This window comes from Anomalospiza imberbis, chromosome 3 (assembly GCF_031753505.1).
Source record: "Anomalospiza imberbis isolate Cuckoo-Finch-1a 21T00152 chromosome 3, ASM3175350v1, whole genome shotgun sequence".
Taxonomy (NCBI): Eukaryota; Metazoa; Chordata; class Aves; order Passeriformes; family Viduidae; genus Anomalospiza; species Anomalospiza imberbis.
In genome coordinates, this window is record NC_089683.1 from 97,969,289 (window position 1) to 97,991,612 (window position 22,324).

The 22,324-nt window shown below is 41.9% G+C and overlaps 2 protein-coding genes and 1 long non-coding RNA gene across 6 annotated transcripts in view; 2 read left to right on the forward strand and 1 right to left on the reverse strand.

The window, feature by feature from the left end:
• The window catches only part of LIN9 (lin-9 DREAM MuvB core complex component), a 38,657-nt gene extending 20,492 nt beyond the window's left edge, over positions 1-18,165 (reverse strand). Inside the window, exons 1-5 of one of the 3 annotated variants that reach the window (XM_068185951.1) lie at positions 18,042-18,165; positions 8,442-8,474; positions 7,281-7,375; positions 4,652-4,756; positions 2,633-2,766 (exon numbers count right to left, since the gene is read on the reverse strand). In XM_068185951.1, the coding sequence (XP_068042052.1) occupies positions 2,633-2,766; positions 4,652-4,756; positions 7,281-7,375; positions 8,442-8,474; positions 18,042-18,120 (446 nt within the window). In that variant the 5' untranslated portion in view covers positions 18,121-18,165. Of the gene's footprint in view, positions 1-2,632; positions 2,767-4,651; positions 4,757-6,440; positions 6,600-7,280; positions 7,376-7,670; positions 7,729-8,441; positions 8,475-18,041 lie in introns of those variants that run through there. The other 2 variants (XM_068185953.1, XM_068185952.1) reach the window with 2 other exon arrangements.
• The window catches only part of STUM (stum, mechanosensory transduction mediator homolog), a 287,384-nt gene that overhangs the window by 140,525 nt on the left and 124,535 nt on the right, over positions 1-22,324 (forward strand). The gene's annotated exons all lie outside the window — the stretch shown is intronic.
• The window catches only part of LOC137471530 (uncharacterized), a 30,531-nt gene continuing 26,813 nt past the window's right edge, over positions 18,607-22,324 (forward strand). For both annotated transcript variants that reach the window (XR_010997683.1, XR_010997682.1), the window contains exon 1: positions 18,607-18,678. This is a non-coding gene — a long non-coding RNA (uncharacterized lncRNA). The remainder of the gene's footprint in view (positions 18,679-22,324) is intronic.

The window sequence follows — 22,324 nt, forward strand, 5'->3', positions numbered from 1 at the left end:
CCCAAAATCAATACGACTTTACAGAAAAAAGTCCACTGCAGTAGTATATAGAGAATGCAAGTGAAACAGCTTCAATAATCTAATAACCACAGATGACAGCTGTAGAAATAAAAATATTTCAAAAACTTACAACAGATATGGCATTTTATTTGATTATTTCAGTTTTGGATGCAATAATTTGATGAAAATATTCAGAGACTTGTACAGTGAGACATATTTTGTCAGTTGATAGCTCTGTGATTTAAACTTTTTTAAGCTTCTCATTAAGCCTAGATCATATCACTCCAAACAAGATATATCAAAGTTTTCCTTCCAAAGATATGCAGTCTCTTACTGAACAATGCTATAATATCTTAACATGGTCATATCTTACAAGCATTACAAGTTGTATTTGATTTGCAAGGAAAGGTTTTGGCAGAGGGGGCTTCAGATGTGGCTTCTTTGAGAAGCTGCTGGAAGCTTCTCCTATATCCCACAGAACCAAGGCCAGCTGGTTCCAAGGTGGACCCACCCTTGGCCAAGGCTGAACCCATTGGGGATGGTGGTTGTGCCTCTGAAATAATGCAGTTAAGGAAGGGGAAAAAGCCCTGTGCAATTGCAGCAGGACAGGGCTGTAAGAGAATCTGAGAGAAACAGCTCTGCAGACACCAAGTCAAGGTCCGGGAAGGAGGTGCTTCAGGCACCAGAGCAGATTCCTCTGCAGACCACGGTGAAGCAACTGTGTCCCTGCAGCCCATGGAGGGCCCCACGCTGGAGCAGGTGGATGCCCAAAGGAGGCTGTGAACCCATGGGAAGCCCCTGCTGTGGCAGGCTCCTGTCAGGACTGCAGAGCCATGGAGAAGAGCCCATACTGGAACAGGTTTTCTGCCAGGACTTGTGACCCCATGGGGGACCCACATTGGAGCAGTCTGTTCCTGAAGGAATACATCTCATGGAAGAGGCTCACACTGGAGCAGTTTGTGAAGAACTGCAGCCCGGGGGAAGGACTCATGTTGGAGAACCTTGCAAAGGACTGTCTCCCATGGGAGTAGGAGGATTCCTTCCCTGGAGGAAGGAAAGAGCAGAGACAGACAACAGGTGATGATCTGGCCACAACACCCATTCCCTGTCCCCCTGTGCTTATGGTGGGTTGGGCACAGAGAAGTGAGAACTGGGAATAAAGTTTGAGAAGAAGGGAGGTGTTTTAAGATTTGGTCTTATTTCTTATTATCCAGCTTTGATTTGATTGGTAATAAATTAAAATAATTTTCCGAAGTCTAGTCTGTTTTACCCACGACAGTAAGTGGTGTGGTCTCTCCCTGTGCTTATCTCAGCCTTTGACTCTCTTGTTACATTTTCTCTCCTGTGTCCAGTTGAAGAGTGATAGAACAGCTTTGATGAGCACCTGGTCTAGCCAAGGAGAACCCATCACACCTGCATACATGGATAACTATCAAAGAACATTTCAGAATTACCTGCTAAACTCAAATTCTATTCTACTGATAGACCTACAGTTTTGTAGATAATTCTTGAAGAATAAACCAGAAGTTCTTGGTCTGTTGTAAAAATCATTATTAAAAATGTCACATATTAAAATTACTCTTAGAAATAACTAAGGTTGGGGTTTTTTGTTTTATTTTTTTCAAGTAAGGGTGGAAAAAGCATGAAAAGACTAATTCTTTCAGAGGAATTAAATCCTAGAGATATGAATTCAAAATTAACTGAAATGGACATGAAATTTTTCAACTTCTGATGAATATAAGCCAAAATGTTTTTCTGTTGCTATGACTGCCTTCTCAGTTAAGGAAAAAAAAAGCTACAGCAATTGTGATTAAAATAGGAAGGAAAACCAGTAATTATTTTGTTTGTACATTCTGGAAAATAATGCTTAACTCTGAAGCCATTCTTTAGAATATGAAATAATTGTGTTGCATCTATTAGTCAAACAGTGCAGAGTTTAATATTCCATTGATCAATAATGTTTTTTACATTTTAGAAATTGTTTATTTTAAATAATTTCACAGTGCTGTGATAGTGGCATTAAGAGAACAAGTACCAAAACCTCTGAGGCACAAACTGCAGAAACAGTCCAGGAAATACATAATGAGAACCAAGCAGGATGCTGATATCTGCACAAGAGCTGAACAGTCAACAGTCACAGCCTGAAGCTCTGTTAGTGATCACAATAAAAACAGGATGATGGGAAAAAAATATTTAATACCAACATTTACACCTTTTAGGAAAGCAGCACTTTATGAAGAAGCAGTGTCCTTCCTATCTCCTCTGTATAGCACTGATGCAAGGGTTCAGAAAAGCCTAAGTGTTCTGATATCTTCATGTTTCAGATGCTAAAAGCATTATGAATAAAATCTGGTATCTGGTAGAGGTGATAAAAAGAAAATTATATCCATGAAGGAAGGCTTTCTATAGAAGACTTTCTAAAGTTGGTAGCTGCAAAGAACAAAGAGCACATACATTGCTCACTAGAAAAAAGAGAAAAACCCACTGCTACCACCAAACAAAACAGATTTCAGTAACTAGTAATTTAAGAATAAGTTGGAGTATCTAACCAATATATGGAACTATGCAGCTCAATTTCAGAAAATTTCTTGTTTCTATACTAATAAGAGATAATTATACAGACCAAACATACTTATCTATATTTGAATAGAACCATTCATATATGCACCACTTGTGAGCTTTGGGCAGTTTGAGCAGGTTCCGAAGCCGTAAACCAATCTTCTGCGACACTTTCTTCTCTGGTGTGGACATTGTTGTACTAAACTTCTATATAGTGGGAAAAAAAAAAAAAAACCCAAAACAAACAGTTAAATATAATCTAGTATTTTTCAGTATTCAAATAAATCTGATTTTCCTGCTAAAAGTCTGCACATATTGTTTCATGGCAATGTTTTTCTTGCAGATCTGTAACAACCCTTACTGCATTATATCAGCAATGCAATCAAACAGAACAGACAGCAAATTTTAACAGGATCAATACCATTATCTCCATACAAAGCTCTTTTAACAGAAACATTTTCCAACACTGAAAACTACATTATTGGTAACAACAGCATGGCACCAAAATACATACAGACTTCAAAACTCCGAGGCCCCACTGACTGTCTCAGGTGAGCATAATTGGTGTTGAAGCTCAGATGCCAGCAGCAGCACCTGCCTGATTTGCACTAGAACTTCTACTCTTGCCCACTCTTCTTAAGGTGAGGATGAAGCTAGGACAGGAGTGTAACCCAGTCAAAGCTTTGAGCAGAGTGTCTGCTTAGAAAACTGCAAGAGAAACGAGCAATCAAGTTTTAACTACATTTGAAAGCTATTTGCTAAGTCATGGAAAAGACACTGTCTTAGATTGCTTGGATAATGGACAGACCTGTGTTTAAACAAGACCAAAAAAAAAAAATCTATAATTTTGTTCCAAGGATGGCTGTCTTAGCTGACAGAAAGAAAAAAACTCTTCTGCAAAAAATAACAGCTTTTTTGAGACTATAGGTTTAACAGGGTCCCTCTGCCATCATCAATTGTTATCCTTCCCCAAACATTCAAAGTACTTTGGACTTTAGTAGCAGCAATAATAGGATAAAGCATAAGGTAGGCACCTTGTTGGCTGCTGCTGCCCTAGATACAAGCCCCTTTCTCCCACTGGAACTCCAGGAAACAGTGCCCGGCGGGACAGCAAGATCTGGGAACTACAACAGCTGCAGTCCCTCACAAATATTTATCTGGCAATCATTGGCCCTCCAGAATCAGACATTTAAGCAAGAAACAACTGGGTTTAGAACATTACCAGATCTTTCTACTCTTAAGAAATCATGGTAGTGAAGAGAAATGTCATGGTTCTCACCTCAGCTAAATGGCGAGTGCCAAGCTTTTCACATGAGACATTGCACAGCACAGCTCAGAAGGCAAATCAGAGCAGTATTCAAATAGTACTTTTTCCGTGAAGGAAACTCAGCCTCATAAGGTGATGGCACAGAGAAGTGATGTGGATGACAAAGGAACTACAGAGTCAATTCACTAAGAATAAGAGAAGTTTCCCTTTCTATCATAACAAATAAAGGCTGACAAATTACAGCTGCTTTTTTTGTGCTATATCAAGGAGTGGACAAACAAGTGGAGGACAGAAAAACAAGCTCTTTGAACTGAGGACTTTAGCATTGCAGGATCAAGAAGGTAAAGCTGGCCATGAAAACAGGCTACAAATCTAGAGCAAGTCCCTAACTTGCTGGGATACATTAAATTCTATAGCAGCCTTCTCAATTATATAATCAGTGCAAAAACTTAGGCAGTTTTAAATTGAAGCTGAATAAATTTATGCTGACTACACGAGATGATTGTTTGCAGGAGCATGATGGGCAGTTAGTCTGGAATCCTTTCTAGCTCTGTGTGTTCATGTCCAAGATCACAAAGAACAGGTACTCCCATAAACTTTGTTGTAAGAAAGTTCTTATAGACTGGTTCTTACAAACCAGTTGTAAGAAAGAAAAATATTAATCTGTTTTGAATTGTGGCTTACTTCTAGCAACAGTTTTCCTAACAAGAAGATTCATAAACCAAAAATGCAACTTGAAAAGCAAATATACTCTAATTTTCAACTAAAACAGATAGGCTTGTTTCCCTTTTTGGTAAAAATATCTCCATACATGTGTGTAGATACCTGTGGAACCATCGCAACCTTCTGATTTCTTTTGGGTGACCTTGTGTTTATTTGTCTGTCATCTTCTTCACTGAAGAGTCGACTCCGTTTTGAATTTCTGAAGGGCTGTATGGAACAAAATTAAGAATTACAAGCAAGAAAGCTGATTTCTGTGTTCATGCACAGAATTCACAGTGAGAGGAATGAAATGCCTCTTCTCTTGTCACCTGTTGGTTTTCAGGCACATGGTACACAGTAAATAGTGCCTCCTAGCACTCAGAGATCTAAGGACTGAGAGAAGGAGTTCGAGATTCCAGGCTTTTCCAGTGCTAACTATAACCATTACTACACTGCTGGCCCAGTTTCACAGACGTATTTAGAGCCTAACTCCCACTTGTTTCCATTAGAGTTAGGTGTCTAAACACTTGTGTATCTTAGCTTGCCTTGGTTATAAGTAGTACATCTGTTAAACTATTTGTTTTGAATTTTGGATCAAAGAAAAAAAGGTTTATTCAAACACTGTATTTGTTTTGTATGTTCTCAGCTACACAGAATTTCAGCACGAATTTTCCAAGTGATGTGTGTTTGCTGTTTTTTTAACTCACTGAAAGTATCTGCATAGCAAAATGCTAAGAAGATTGAGTCTGAAGAAACTACATCCTGAATAAGTTATATGACAATCACAGAAAAAAGAATTTAGAATTTATGCTAAGTGAAATTTACTTGTGTACTGCTATAGCTCAGAAAGAATTAGAAGGCTGACTGAAAACAAGAAATAATATTGCAAATGTGTCATGAAAAAAAATCACTTAGTTATTCCTCAACATCTGACCCTATGACAAAAGACTCCTGCTTTCACTGAGGACAAAAGAGCAATCTGTGACTGGCTGTTAGCACTGAGAGGAAGCAGCTTTTCCTTTTCCTTCCATGAAGGTTCTGTGGCCCAGCACAAGAGTCAGAGACAAAATAAATCAACAGAGTTAGATAAAACTTTATTAACAAGCATTTGCACTTTAGAAAGACATTTAATACATTTATGACAGGTTAACTGCTTGAAAAGAGATATTTTCTATTAAATTAATCACCGGTAGCTAAAAATTTGTCTGGCCCATGCCATCTGAACATGGGGCTTTCCCAGGAAATGTGCTTCTCTTACTCTAAATTATATATATTTTATAAAAAGAACTACACAAATGTATTTAAGTAACAGAAGTGCTCTGTATGTGATAGACACCTAGGCACATGCAGCACACTGAAGAAAACATTAATTCCTGGTAGATATTACAAAACAGGAAAGACACACACTGGACAGAGGAACTACATATTGACAAGGTAACCAAATCATCATGATCCAGACCAAGCAAACTGTTTTACAGCCCTCAACAGAAACTGCCAAACTATGCTCCAAAGAACTATCCAAAATGAGAACAGTTTCATCACTCTGGACTCTCTGTGCCTCACACCAGAGCAAAATAACAAGTGTTGGAAAGAGGTATCATCCACAGTGGCTAAATAGATCAGGCATTTTTGGAAAGATTTTTCAACCAATAGTAAAACATGTCCTCAAAACTTTCAGCATCCAGTAAACTCAAACTATTCCATGACATCTTAGCAACGTGGGTCACTGCCAACATGTCAGACTATGCTCTGATCTTGTCCCTGGCTTTCTACAAAACACTGAGCTACATTCAAAGTTTGACTCCGTGTTTTTACCATCCACAGCCACCACATCTAAAGACTGACAAGGTTTTTATACATATATTACAGTCTGTCTCTTCAGGTCTTCAGCACATGTGATCTTCTAAGTTACCAGAAAGGCTTTTTTCTGTGGGATGATGGGCATTCTGGGGAAGCAGCTGAAAACTGTGACATGAACTGCAGGAACTAAGGGTCCTCACAAAGTTCTGGTCTCTCTCTGGAACTGCATTTTGTAGATCTTATGTTCCTCTAGCATAAGCACATAGCAACATGCGTATATACAAGCATCTGTATGAATCCTACCAAAATAAATACCAGGGAGAAGATCACAGGATAAGTAACAAACAGGCAAAAACAAACCACAAGACTGAAATGGTCAACCCAAACACAAGACATCCCATTGGAAGCTGCAGCTCATTTCATATCCCCACCCCAAGGTTGTTCTTTAATGTAAGGCCTCCTAGGAAAGTTCTCAGAATACACAAATTTCACTGACAGTCCTTTGCTTTTATTAAAATCTGCCCATCAGAAAGCACAATGATAGAAGTGCATTATGATATTTTCCCTTCCTTTCCTTTAGGCTTCAGTTCTCAGCCATAATTAGAAATGAGATGTTTCATGAGATACAAAAATGGTTAATCAGAATTAGTGATTACTAAGCTCAAGGTGGTAGGTACAGTACAAATACTTCACACAGCACTTGCTTTTCAAAAAAAACAGAGAGGAAATTATTTTGATCTATATTGAATGAGGTCAGCAATTTAATGTGTTTGATTATTCATTTATAAAATATGTTTTCATCTCTTATGCAAACTGCACAAAGTGCTTGTGAAGGATATAGTTTCACCTTTGGACATTACAAAACTATAAATCTCAGCCTTTTTTTGTGATCCTTACATTTGACTCACTGTATGGTATTTTACTAATCCTGAAGCTTTTTACAACTTCTTACCATTTCCACTGCAGAACCAGCATTCTTGCTTTTCCAAATGTGTGTTTTCTGCAGAGAATTATATTTTTCATTCCACGAACTGGATAAACTTCCCTCTGTTGTGAAGAAAGCACATCATTAATATATCTATCTATATATATATATATATATATATATATATATATATATATATATATGTATGTGTATGCTTTAACATGACTACTGTCCAAAACCAAGTATAACATCATCAACTACTAAAATATTTACTTGCAACATCTTTGAATTCAGTAACAGACAGATTTTAGATTTCAGTATTTTTATTAAATAATTCTTAACATTAATTAAAAAAAAACTGAAGGAGATTTTCACTACAAGGAGGAACATAAACAAGTATTTTTTATTTATGACAACATTTAGGTTTCTTGAAACCTCCTTTGCTGGAATCAGTTACTTCCACTGTCAGGTTGACACAAATCAACAGTTTAACTGTGGCTGTAACTGAAACCTGGACAAAGAAAAGCTCTACAAGACATAGAAACATTCTAGCTCAAGAAAGTTATTAAGTGGGTGTACACCAACAAGTAAATAAAATTTTATTGCAACATATCTGCATTAATTACAATATATTCAACAGACCATGCCTTCTTCTTTGTGTAACAAAACCCTTCTAATACATAAAGAAGCTTTAATTATTGGGCAAATTAGAAGTATTCAAAATTTGTATAAATGTTCATGAAGACAATTTCTAAGAAAAAAACATAAGCAGCAGGTTTTTGATTTAGCCCACAACTTGCTGACAGAGAACACTGTAAAATGGTGAAATGCCTTCCTAATGTGAATTTTGTCACATGTACACGTCTCACTAAGAATCCTTCCTGTATCTCACCCTCAAGAGATGAAAGATTACCCCAATCTTCTCATCAAATTTGATGCCTAGGCAGAACTTTTGAAGAAAAAACACATTTCAGGAATTTCACCCAAAAGAGCAGTGTCTAAATACACCACAATATATGCAGATTCAACTGCCAAGGATTATTATTCTATAGAACTACAAAAGCCCACAATAAACCCCATTGTATTTCAACAAAAAAGCCTGTGATTTTCTTGAACTTTCTCAAGACAGAAACTAAATACACCTGAAAGTCAGATTGGGTAGAAGTAAATAATATATTAATTTCTTACCTTTCAAGCTCACAAGTGCTTTTGCTGAAGAACCTGCAATATAGCAAAAAAGTCCACATAAATCACAAGCTATTTCAAACCCTACAACTTATGCAGAGTCTACTCATTCTTAATTAATTCTCAGGCAGAAAGTGGAATTTAATATTAAAATCTTTCACAGATGAATGAGCAAACCCAGCACAACTTCCATAGCACTCAGCATAGAATTATACATTTTTACCAATAAATCCTGCAAGCATATTCACATTTCCTTTAGTTTCATGCCTAAAAAACAACTTTACATGTTAAACACTTGGGTTTAACACAGCAAATTTTCAACAGGCTTTATGTCCAAACTACATTCTCCCATGTGGCTGCTTGTTTGATGCAGCTGGCAAATGTATTTTACAACTGACAAGAAAACTAAAGAACACTTTTTTTTTTTTTTAATGATTTCTACCAGTTCAAAATTCTTCAGTACCCAAGATTTCCAGGAAAGGAGTGGTTTATGCTCAAAAGGAAAAAAATGGATAGCTAGTTGCCCCCTGGTGGTACCTCTTCGTTCAGAAAGGCAGCAGACTCAGATCCCAAATGCAGACAGGACTGTTACTTTGCTCAAACTGTTCAAACACATGAAAATTTCACTGCTCCCCTTCCACTGCATCTGTAGAACCTCTGCAATGCTCCTGGGCCAGGAAAAATAAAACTGGGCCTGACTACAGTGGGCCTTCAGGCTTGGAAATGTTCAGATGTCTAAGAATGAGCTGTTTGAAGCAATTGCACTGGCACAGGGGAGGATATTTCTGCATGACAATGCCTCCCCAGATTCATGCTTTTCTCTCAAATCAATTTTATCTTTCCAGTTATGCTCCTGTGTGACAACCACTTCTCCCTGTCACTTTCTCTGCTCTCTCCTTCATCTTCTCTTTGAAACTGCTGCTCCGAGAACTTTCTGACTCCAAAGCTCCAGAAATTCCTTGCAGCTGCCATTTATCTAGCTCCTTACCTCACTAACCTCACAGTGCCAGAGATACTTGTCTCTAAGAGAATACATTCCAGGGAATATCACAGAGAATACAGGTGCAGCAATAGCAAAAAACCCCTAATTCCTTATGTTTTCATCATAGTATTTTGTTTGCTGCCATCTTAGTATGCCATCTGTTAAAGAACAAAATTTCAATACAAAAAAGAAAGGAAAAGGAAATAAAGTTTCTATTTCTTTTCCCCCAAAAGCTTAAAAACAAACAGAGTTTAAGACAAAACAGAACTAACTTGGACTCACTGAGGGTTTAGAGAGCTTCCACCCCAGTATCTCCCAAGCTGTTCAAATCTACAACAGCAAGCACATCTGGGATTACATATCAGAACCACGGTGACACACCTGGGCTGTACTGTCACACCTCCTGCACATTTCTTTTCTGATGTATCACCTTTGTTGGGTTGGAGCCCTATCAGTGACTGGCACAGGAACACAATTCTGTGATGATTTGAGTCACAGGGAGTTCAGCTTTTGAAACTAAACTGTATGTTCAAGGTATCACAATTTTTTTTTACATTTTATGCTAAAAATCCAATACCAGACACTGTGCTTGTATAAATACATGGGTAGTCTGCTATCAACCGAGAATGAACAGCTCTGAAAGGTAACATTAAGAACAGTGAAGAACTACTGTGTCCCTAATTTACATAAGGGATGGTGGGAAATGTGTGCAGGGCTAAGTATACACAGTTTAAGAACATGTCATTGGGGATGGGGACACAGGAGCAGGGTCATCAGGACTGTCAAAAGGAGGAGATGCTGCCTTTGCAGAACAGATCCCTCTTCTGAGAGATCTCAGGCACTTCATCTGAACACACAAGCATTTTCCTCTTTCTCGCTATCTTGTTGATATGAATCAAGTTCAATCAATCCAGTCCAGGGTGAGTATGAACACTGTTAACAATGGAACAGAAACACTCAGCAAGAGGCAGCAAAGCTTTATCTGGGGCAGTGTCAATCTCACAGCTGAACTGCCTGAGATGCTTTGCTAACCATGGGATGCTTCACCTCTGGGGGTGATGATGGGCCAGCAGAAGGTTACTGTGCTACTTCCTAGCTTTACAAGATTAGCACTCCAAAACAGCATTAGTTGCCAAGGAGTTTTCCACATGGGATAGTTAATCTTCTATAAATGCATGTTAGAAGAGGGCTGCTCATTTGTTTTCACTTGACCTGTAATTAATGCATCCAGGGCATCTGTATTTAGGAATACAAGTGTCCAATTCAAATATTCCTGATCTATGGAAATTCAAAAGTTAAATGAAACTATTTTACTGTAAAAAAGTACATAAAATTAACATCAGCATTTCTGTAGCTTAAAGCTTTAGAATACATGCAGGATACTAAAATGACAATGGAGATGTCCATAAGCTTCATTTTACCTCAAAGGTAAACAACATGACACAACATGCTTTTCTTGTCAAGTTCTTCTATATTGATTTTAGGGCTACCTGCAACAACACTGAACTCCAAGGAATATGGTACATCTCCCCATGTTTTCCTTTTAGTTGGGCAGTACTGTCAATACTACCAGGAACACAAAACCAGAAACTAGGATGCTGATCGAAGCAATATTGTGTTACAATAAAAATCAAACAACACTTAATAGAGATAGAAGCATTTAAAGAACTATAAAAACTGCAAAGTGATGCAGGATAGATGAAGTTTATTAAAACTATACAAGACTTTATTTACAATAATTATTAGATTTATAATATGCTAGCCTCACACTAAATGCCAGTAATCTTGTATACTCCTGTTCTGAATAACAAATATATAATCACAGGCAGTATTTTTAACCTGCATTTTAATTATAAACAGAGATTAAAGTAGAATACACAAACACTTGAATGTAAATTTCTATTGTGACAATGGCACAGACTTCATTTCCAGAAACACTTAAAAAACAAATGAGTGGAAAGCATGAAATAAGGCCTGTGATTCATACAGGTTATTACAACGAAAATCTACTTCCAGTTCCTTCAGGTTCAGAGGATCTCAAAGGTGACTTTCTTAATACTGAGAGTAAAAAAACCCTTAACCTAGGGAGGAAGCACAGGCAGCTCAGCACAGCAGTGGCACTGGCACATGGCTCCAGTGTAAACTGTAAATTACTTTAGCTTTGTCTTACTATCCCACTGAGTAGTGCTCTGCATATGCTGTTAGTAAATTAATTACCTGAACACAGTGCTCACGCTTGACTAAGTCTGTAAAATTAGGAAAAGATTCAGCAGAGATCTAGGATTTCAGTATCTAAAGACATGTCTTATTGTGAGAAAGTTAAGACACGCCAATCTTGTTCTTCCCAAAGAAGGTCAAGATCTGCACTGATCACAAGTATCTACAACGAAAGATAATTCAGGTGGGTAAATAGCTCTGCAGCCTTTTTTTTTAAATGGAAAAGCATGACTAGACCTATTTTGTGAAAGATTATGTTGGATAATTCAGGTTAGCAATGAATGCAAAGTTTAACAGATTTTAGGTAACTATACCAAGAAAAGGCATGTTGAGCACCCTGTAACTCCAAATCTTAAACCAATACATTTTTAAAGAGAGAACTATAGCTAAAAAGGAAGCTTGAAACTGATGCACAGAAATTCCAAATACAAGTATATCCAGCACGTTTAATGAAGAATCTAAGATGATTATAATGGCCTTTCCTGGCTCTGAAAAAAAACCCCTATGATTCTGTAAAATATGTGCACCACAGATGTGCAATAAAAATAACTGTGTTCTAGATTATGAGGTATTAAATAGTATCACAACAGGAAGCTCATCAGTAGCTAAGAATCAGGAATAAGTGTATTTATGTGTTTTGCAACACTTGCAAGAAATTATTTTCAGCCAGTCCAGATAAAACCAAATTGATAAAAAGCCACCAAGGTTAAAACCACCCCAGGTCTGCCAAGGCTGGCACGACAAGGGCCCTGATGTTTTCATGTCTGGCTGGCTCAGAAATGCACAGGCTGCAGCGGCGGCCAGCGCAGGTCCCTGAGCGTGGACAGCTCCTCCAGTCCTGAACTGCTGCTCCCTCTGAGCACACAGTCCCCAGGAATCCTTCCCAGCCCCAGCCTCCTGCTCCCAGCGAGGGAGGACACACAGAGCACTGCAATAAAGAGATCTTAAAAAAACCTCCTCTATCTGCTTTAGAGGCCATATGAACTCTCTGAAAAGTATTTCTGATGTGGAGATAGGCTTTGAGGAGTAGAAGAAAAGTGCAAAAGCCTTTTCAAAACTAAAAGGTTTAAGTTAAAACCAAGCACCTACTGCTTCCCCTCCTATGAAAACACTGTGACTGAACAAAAGAGGAGGAGTTTGAAAACTATTCAATATGGGCAGCTGTGAATGCCCTAAAGAACATTCTCAGTACTAAGATGAAGTATAGCAGTTTAAATGTGGCTTCTCAACTGCTGATTTGAAAATCTAAACAGGAACACACACAAGCATATTAGGTCTGTGAAAGTATTTTCAATTTAGTAATAAATTTATAACAGCTGATAATTTTGAAAATAAATGTTACAAGTATGTAATAAATGTCATACAGGAATGTTCTACAGCTACTGATTTCACTAATATGTGAGCACAAAGGGGCATATCTAAATCAATATAGAAAATTCTAGGATCCAGATCAGCAATTACATGATGTAAAGCCTTTCCTCTCCAGATCATTACACTATTTTGTCTAAATTTGCACAGGTGAGCAGTGATTTTAACACTGGTTGCACGACTACCTCAAAAACCTATGTAATTAATCTGCATTGCTAGCACTAAAAATGGTGTGACAGAAGAATTTCCTGGTGAAGAAGGGAAAAACATGAGCCTTTATTATAGACTGAGTCATTAATCCTCCAAGAGATCATTCATCTACACAAGCATGGCACAAGTTGTTTCAGCAGAGGAAGCATCTCAAACAATTGGCCACTGCAAGGAAAGCTTATTCAGGAAAACTCTGAAAGTAAAAAACACACATCAGAGGGAGAAGTGGCTTTGGGGACATTTTAAGGCTTCCCCCAAACCTTGGGCTCGAGGTAAATATATAAATAAACAAACACTAACTTTTCACTTCAAGCATGAGTCAGTATTTTCCTCATGTTATGAGCCCACCAATAACTTGACATATGTGTATTTCCAAACCCTACTTTAACTACTGGATGGAAGTAGGTCTTCCAGCCATGTGAACCATTCTACAGGACTTCTGTAGACAATAACCACAATAACAAAGCCCTCTTTTTGAAATTGCCTTCTTATAATGGACAATACACTGATACCATGGTGACATACAATTTTAAAGGTAGGCAGCACAAATAATCCCAAAAACTACTAGTTGTGAGTATTGTATAGCAGCCACAAAGCTAACCTTGAGCCTTCTCCCAGATACTGCAATCTCACACAGTTCTGCTGATTTTTTGTCTCAAACATCCAGGCCACAGCAGTGCTGGGCTCACGGCCTCTTGGGGCTGAAAAATTGAAGTGCCACAACCTCCTGCAGCTGTCAGGAAAGCAGCAGAGTAGAGGACCCATGAACCACAGCAAAAGGTCGTGCTGGGGGTAAAGACAACAATTTCTGCTTGAAGTGCTGGCCTTATGCTGCAGCCTCCCCCATGTGATAAAAAATCATGCAGAAAGATCCTTATCCCGCTTCCCTTCTGCCTGTCCTAAAACATAAGCCCCTAGGAACAGCACCAACCATGCCTACCAATACATGGTATTTGGCAAAACACTGACTTCAGGATTTGTAAAAGTTGAACCGTGACCCCCACCACCCCTGGAGTCTGCCTTTTTTCTCTGATTCTCCTGCTGCTGGTTGGCGTTTGCCCACGGGAACGCCGCACTCCGGTGCTTCGCTGCTGGCACAGCCCCGTGGCCCTGATCCCTGAGTTAGCAGCCTCCTGTTAGAAATGGCACCTCCCTCTCCCTTCTACAGAGCAGGTGGCAGCATCCTCCTCCCTCAGACCAGCCTGTGCCAAAGGATGCACCACGAGGGGGCTTTGCCTGTGCTGCTCTTGGCAGAGCTCTGCCTCCGGCGGGACCAGGACAATCTTTAGCCACATCTGCACGTGCTGCCTGTTTTAACAGAGCCTCACCTCAGCAGAAAGTTCATTTCACACCAGAGCTTCCCCTCAGCTTCACTGCACAAGCTTTAGAACCATGCAGCCCACAAATCAGATTGCTATTACCAGTAGCAGGAGACAGGGCAGCATTATGTATGCTCCAATACAAGCCACTGATTCCCTCTTCTGAGACACAGAGAAAAAGCCATCTGGTCTGCAGCACCAAAGCTGCCCACCATTTACCTCCACTGCAAAGTTACCAGGAGATAAAAAGAAGGAAAAAAAGGCATTGACTAAAATTAGTCACTCATTGGGCACCGACCCAACAGCCTGCAGAAACAATTTTTTTGTCTTCAAAATATAAATCAAATTATTAGTATTTAAAGTATTTCTGCAATTGGGACCTTTAATATCCTGGACTTTTTCAGCTAGAGGATTTGCCACAGATTTGTTCTTTCTTCACCTGCATCCCAAATTATTGCATGGCTCTCCCCCAGCAGCACAGGAAAGGCCTCAAACTACAAGAAATGCAGGTAAACTTAGGCACCATTTCAGGCTGTCAGCATGAAGCCTCTCACTGGTTTATATGGACAGAATAGCAGCTTTAGAGAAGAACAGAATAGCAACTTTAGCAGATAAAACAAGTACATTTCATGAGAGACAACTGGGTGCATTACATTCATTTCACTCCTGGGTTAAGGAACAGTCACTGCCCAGCTGCATTACAGAACCTGCCAGAGGGCAAGTAGGTGCTATTAGAATACTCTGGGACAAATTCCACTCCATCAGACATCCAATCTGAAAGTAAAACTGTGTGGTTCTTACCATACAGCAAAATGTCAGTTTTCTTGTCACCAAGTATGCTGTGTTTACTGGTAATTATTTTTATGTGAAAGCTCAGTTATGGTTTCCGACTTTACTATAAACTACGTTGGAGAAAATTCACAGGGCTGATGCATAAATCTCAAAGGCTCTTAGCAATGAACTATTCCAACTTTTTTTGGAACTTCTTTTTATACATAAGAATATCCCAAAAACAATTTTGCAATACTTACTGTTATAATCCTTTATACATTAAGCTGCAGACTGAGAGGTGCATGAAGTCAGTGCTAAATTAGCCAGGACTAAGTTTATATCTTCATTTTAAGAATAGGACTGGAAACGAAAGAACTATGTGTGGCACTAACTAGTGTAATTTGAAAACATCCAGATCACGAAAACTGGAGAGCATAGGAATGGAAGCACAATGCAGCCGCTGCTTGAAACTTTCACAATTCCAGCTGTTCAGCAGTGCTACAGAAACATGAAGCCCCCTTTCTGATGGAAAACACCCCTGACTTGCACAAAACTTAGGTAAATACAAACCTTAAGGTCAAAGTCAGCACAGCAGAAGTTTACTGCCTTTACAAACAACTACACAGTGTCTGCTTCACCTGCCAAGCAGAGACTGTAACACTGACACAGGTCACCAGCATAGCCCAGTCCTAAGGGAAACTGAGTCACACACTCTACTATGCTATCTGCTACAGGTGAAGTGACAGATCTGTCAAACCTTCCTGATGTCACTGAAGGCAATATAAAAGTGACAGAGAAGAAAAAGTTATTTTTTATCTTTACATTAACTTCTTGAAACACACAGTGCTTTCTCTGGAAAATGGGCAAGGCAAATAGAGGAACAGTAACTTAAACATTGCCCATTCTAGTGAACAGGGAAAGTTCATTTAATAAGCAATAAACCACAGCTAATTATTAATTACAGTCGTATCAAGTGGCCCATGACTTGTATTAATCAGTCTCTAAATGCAGCACAGCATCCATGACTGAGCTGCGCTAAGTTGAGAATGTCAGCTCTATCCATAATTTATGATGATCCTCCATAAATCTGTTCAGTTAACACAATGACACCGGCCATGTGGGCACATTAACCAATTTTTCTCCTGACAGTTTTTGGAGCTGTAACAAAGACTCACAAGGAGCAGCCAGAAGCAAGATTTGCACTCTGAGTCACCTGTCTCAGAGTCTTAGGATATGGAAGGAGTCGGTAACTTGATGAATTTGTGTGGTGCTGAACAAAACAGTGTCACCAAAAGATGTCTGCCCTGTTCTGTGCACATCTATTGAAACTAGTTAATGCCCTAGTTTTAGCTTGGCAGTTCACAGTTTGTAAGAGGACGTATCAAGATGGCATCTAGATGTATTTTACATTGAATAATTTCCTTTTCTGTAACACTCAAGTACTTTGTGCATGAATCCACACATACAGCAACACATCTGGTTTTTAGCTACACTAAGTTTTTATAAAATCCTTGCGCTCTTTGAAAACAACATCCACACAAACCCTATGGAGATCACAGAATCAATGAGGTTAAAAAAGACCTCTGAGACCATGGAGTTCAGCTTTTAACCTAACACCATCATGTCAACTAGACCACAGCACTAATTGCCACATCCAGTCTTTCCTTAAACACCTCCTTAGACAATAACCCCACCACCTCCCTGGGCAGCCCATTCCAATGTCCAATCACCCTTTCAGTGAAGAAATTCCTCCTAACGTTCAATCTAAACTTCCCCTGCTGAAGCTTGAGATTATGCCCTCTCGTTTGTTGCCTGGGAGGAGGCCAATCCCCACCCGGCTACACTTTCCTTTCTGGGGTTGTAAGAGAGCGATAAGGTCACTCCTGAGCCTCCTGTTCTCCAGGCTAAACACCCGCAGCCCCCTCAGCTGCTCCTCATGAGACTCATGCTCCAGACCCTTCCCCAGCTCCATTCCCCTTCTCTGGACTCTCTCCAGCACCTCCACGTCCTTCTAGCAGCGAGGGGCCCAGAACTGGACACAGCACTCGAGGTGCAGATATACAAAACGGTAGGCATGAACACACATGTTTACATGCTGTCTTCCTGTACAGCCAGGTTTCTGCTGCTGACACACAACACAAGGTCTCTGAGCTCTTCCCTGCGCATTCATCAGTGCCCCCTAAACTAAGTGTGTGCACGGACTGACCCCCAGCCCTGCGGAGCTGCTCGCACCGCGCACGGCACGGGCTACGAATACACAAGCCCTTCTTGCCCCCATGGGCGACAGCCAGGTCCGGAGCGCCGGGCAGCTCACCCTTCCCCGAGACAGGACGCTCCTTCCCCCGCACTGTCCCGACCCCCGCGGGCAGGGCGGGCTGTCACTGCGCCCCGCCCGGCTCCCGCTTCCCGCCCCGCCTGCCCGGCAGGTGCCGCCCGGGCGGGGCGGGGGGCCCAGCCCCGGCACCCCCGAGGGCAGCGGGGGTCGCACCCTCGGGACGGAGCTCCCCGGCCGCCGCTCGGGCCGGGGCCTCGCCCGGGAGGGGCGGCGGCGGCGGGGGGGTGGGGGGGGCCGGGCCGGCCCGGTTGCCAGGGAGGAGGCTCGGGCTCCGGCCCCGCACAACGCCCGCGGCGGGAGGGAGGGAGCGAAGAAGGGAGGCGGGCGGGCGGCGGGGCGCGACGCGGGTGTCCCGCCGGGACGAGGGGGCGGCGGGAGCGGGGGCACCGGTCCCTACTCACTCTCGTCAGGCAGCTGATCCAGCTCCGCCATCTTGAACGAGCCGCGCCGCTTTTTCAAAGGCTGCCTGGCGCGGGGCATTCTGGGGGAGGAGACGGGGCCGGGCGCGCGGCGGGCGCGCGCGCGGGGCGGGGCCTCCGCCCTCGGGCCGTGAGGGGCCGGGCGGCGGGGCTCGCGCGCCGCTCCCGGGGCAGGAGCGGGCTCGGCAGGGCGGAAAGGGAACAGCGCCGTCCCGGAGCCTGGCGGGACCGCACCGGCGTCCTTAAGGAGTACTTCCAGTCTAGTTCCAATTCCCTGCCACTGGCCAGGGCGCCTTCCACTAGACCGGGTTGCTCAGAGCCCCATCCAAACTGGCTTTGAACGCCTCCATGGCTGGGCTAGCCAGAGCTGCTCTCGGTAACCTGTTCCATTGTCTCACCGCGCTCCCAGTATAGACTTTTTTCCAAGTACCTAACCTAATTTTCCCCTCTTTCAGTTTGTACCCATTACTCGTTGTCCTGTCACTTCTACAGTTCCTGAGGGAGTCCCTGTCTGGCTTCCTTAGAGCTCCCCTTCAGATACTGGAAGGTTGCCATGAGGTCTTCACGCAAACTTCTCCAGGCCTGAAGAGCCCCGGCTTTCTCAGCCTGTTGTCATAGGGTAGGTGCTCCAGTCCTCTTATCACCACCATGGTCCTCCTCTAAACTTGCTCCAGCACTTCCCTGTCGTTCTTACTATGGGGGATGAGGGGGAATGGGTGATTGGCAGTTCAGGATGGGGGGAAAGGGCAGGGAGGTGTTGGCCGTCACAAAGGGTCACCCCAAATCACCGAAGGGTGATTTGAGTCTTTAAACAACCCCATTACATTATGCCCATCCTCCTTCACTGAGTAATAACTTTTTGCTAAACTGTGCCTGTTTTCCTTGTCGCTTTTCATAAAGGACTGCAGAGGTGAGGCTCCAGGAGGAGTAAGGGATCACAACAATCCTGGCCCAGCCAGCCCTGGCCCTGCTGTCACAGCTTGTGGCACCCCGCCCAAGAGGCGGCTGAAATGCTCATCGAGCCCAAGGCCTGAAGGTCAAGGTCTCACTTGTTCTCACCCAGTGCCAGGGAAAGCCAACAAACCCCAGAAGTGGGTGGCTGTTGCCTAACAAGCTCCTTGTCTTGGGCTGCCCTCTACCATCTCACCCCTGAAAGCCTTCTTCAAGCAGCAGCAGTGGGCGTTTTTTGGTGTAGTTTTCTTAGATCTCTGCACCGCAGTGAATTCTAAAACTTCTGCATCAAGAAATATAAACATGGAAATAGCATCATGAACCACAAGCACCTTAATTGCTCATGGACCAGACTCTCTACATAGCTTTGGCTTTGATAACAGTATCTACTGCTATTATACCAACCAAAATTCCTTTTTTTAAGATACAAACATAAATATGAAAATGCAAACTGAGCCTCAAAATAAATATAGTATAAACAGTGTATCTTAGTAAAGGCTAAGTCTGTGTCACATGTTAAACATATTGCCAAGAGCACAGTGGTGTAATACAAAATGGATGCTATGCTTGGTTGTGTGCAGCTCTTTGAAAGCACCTAGGTGAAACCAAAGATTCTACACAATACAGAAAATGTCTATCTTGGGACATGGAATAGAGTTTATGTTCTTAATTTGCTAATGAACTCAGATGACTAGGCACTCTAGCAGGTTGAGAGGGGCACAATATAGGTCATGTTATTAAACAATTTTAACACATAAATAAATAAAATCAATGCTGCCCTTGTGCTCAAGGGGGAAAAAAGCCAGTTTTTAAGTGAGGAAACAAACTGAGTGAAATGCTTTAGAAATCCCCCCCAGGGCTTTCTATGTACATTGTAGCAGAGCTAAAAAAAGAAAAAAAAACAGGAAAAAGAAAATACAAAGCCTAGCTTGCATTTCCAGCCCCCTTTTCAGGTCATTATGAAAGGTTGTTTAAACAGCTTTCCCTCCCATTAGCCCCCAAAGGGCCTAAGACACTTCAGTCAGAGCTTTCCATACTGCACAGCTCCAAAGAAAGCTGCTACAGTAGACAGCTGCAAAGCACTGTAGGCACAACACTAAAGAAACTAGTAACAAACACGACTGAATAGTAATCTGTGCTACATCAAACACCAACCCACCCCTTGCCTGAACATTAAATCCTGCACAATTTTCCCCTTTTAATAAAACAGTTCCACCACCCAAAACGCCTGACATGGACCAGACCGTCCACGCTCAGTTAAACAATGTGTTAATGACATCAATATTTCTCTGTATTTCAGCTGTGCTCCCCTTGCTCCAAGGACTGTATGGTAATGCTCAGCTCAGACTGGCAACACGGAGACTTCCACAGCTGACAGAAGACAGTGATCACCAGCGAGGTTTTTACTGCTGTGCTTTGTAAACCTTGTCATCAGGTGTGGCTGCCAGCATTGCCCAGAGCCACCCCGATGCTGCAGCTTTCCCCGAGCAAGGGCTTTGCATGGGAGGGGTGAAAAGTGTTCTACAACACAATCACATTTTGCAACAGTCCTCAAGAGTGTGAATTTCTACAAGGGAAAAATGAAAAAGGAATCAAATTCAGTGCCTTTCAGGGAGTCTTTGTAGACTGCAACAAAACTAGATGATAAAGGTGAGATTTTCCACCTCGCCAAACTTCTCCTGCCAATCATCTCACAAATTAACAGGTGTGAAGGTAGACTTCAGCTCCCAACAGCACAATGATGATTATTCCTTCATTTCATTCCAACAGCTGCACTTGGAAAATATTCAACAGAAGCCATTACCATCTACTATGTTGAAAGGGTAACGATCAACACTGTATTATGATTCCTGGATAAAGAACCTTTTACATCTCGGCCTTTAATGAACGCTGCAGTATCTCCGTGTTCTGGTTTTTCGTTTGTCCTGTGCTCGCTGTTTCCAGGTCACACAAACGCAACCCCATTTACAAAGCCCCAGCCAGGGCCATTGGTCAGTGTGCACACAAACACACAATGTTTTCAGTGCATCCTTTTACCATTCTGGCAAACGTGCAGTTGCTCGCTGTTTCCAGGTCACACAAACGCAACCCCATTTACAAAGCCCCAGCCAGGGCCATTGGTCAGTGTGCACACAAACACACAATGTTTTCAGTGCATCCTTTTACCATTCTGGCAAACGTGCAGTTTGCACTCGGGTGACGTGGAAATGACACAACTCTTCCGACAGGCAGGGTGACTGAAAACATGTGCTTGCTGCCAACAACCTGCCTTAGGTGCTGCTGACTCACCTGCGTGGCACAGCTGGAGGGAGGTCTCTAAATGGCTGCACTGCTGCCATTTGCTCTGCCAGGGTCACGTTAGGCAACCGCTCCTAATGGTGTGTGCTGAAATGCTGCAGAGAGCACTGCCCGCTCCCATTGCTCCTCAGTTGCTGCAGATGATAGCAAGACATGGGTTACACCACCTACTGACCAATGCATGCAGAGTCCTGTCAGCACAGAGCAGGTAGTGCTGCATCCAGGGGACAGCTATGCTGTCATTTTCTCATCTCCCCTAGGCAGGCCCTGGCAGTAGGAAGAAAAGCACGGACAGCTGGCAGAAGAGAGCCCTCTTTAGTCACTGAAGTACCTTCTTGTGAAGTCTGAGTCCAGCTGCATTAATCACATTATGAAATTAGACTCTTTAACGAGGGGGTGTAGTAGTTTTCCCTTTGAAGCAGTAGTTTCCCCTTTGAGTTGTTAGGAAGTCATTCCTTCTTCTCGCCTTACCTGTCCCTGTGTATCTCACTTCTGTGTAAGTGATCTGCAATGCCCACAACAGACCCACATGCTACCTTCACATCAGAACAAATTAAAATCATCACAGCAACTCATCTTGGCTGGGACCTACATCTGCATTCCTTCTCACAGGTGCCACTTCATCTCCAAAATGACCATTTCTGGAGAAGCAATCTGGCATTAATTTTAAAGTGAAAGCACACAAAAGCTCTTGTTCAGATGCATGTACTCCACTACAATGGAAACTATTTTTATGGACATAACAGGAGTGTGAGTATAATGGACTAAGTTAGGGGCCTCAACACATACATAAAAGCAATTCAGGCAAAACGCTAAGTGGGATATAAATTGGCTGGAATAACACTTCAGCAGACAATTACATCATTATGTCCCCAGAATTCACAGAGTGAGGTCTGTAACAGTCTCCCAGAAAGCAAGCTGAAGCAGAGACCTCAGTAGTTACAAACACTGCAGGCCTCATTTAAGAACAGGAGTACAATTATTTATGGCATTGACAAAGTTTCATGTGTCCAGGG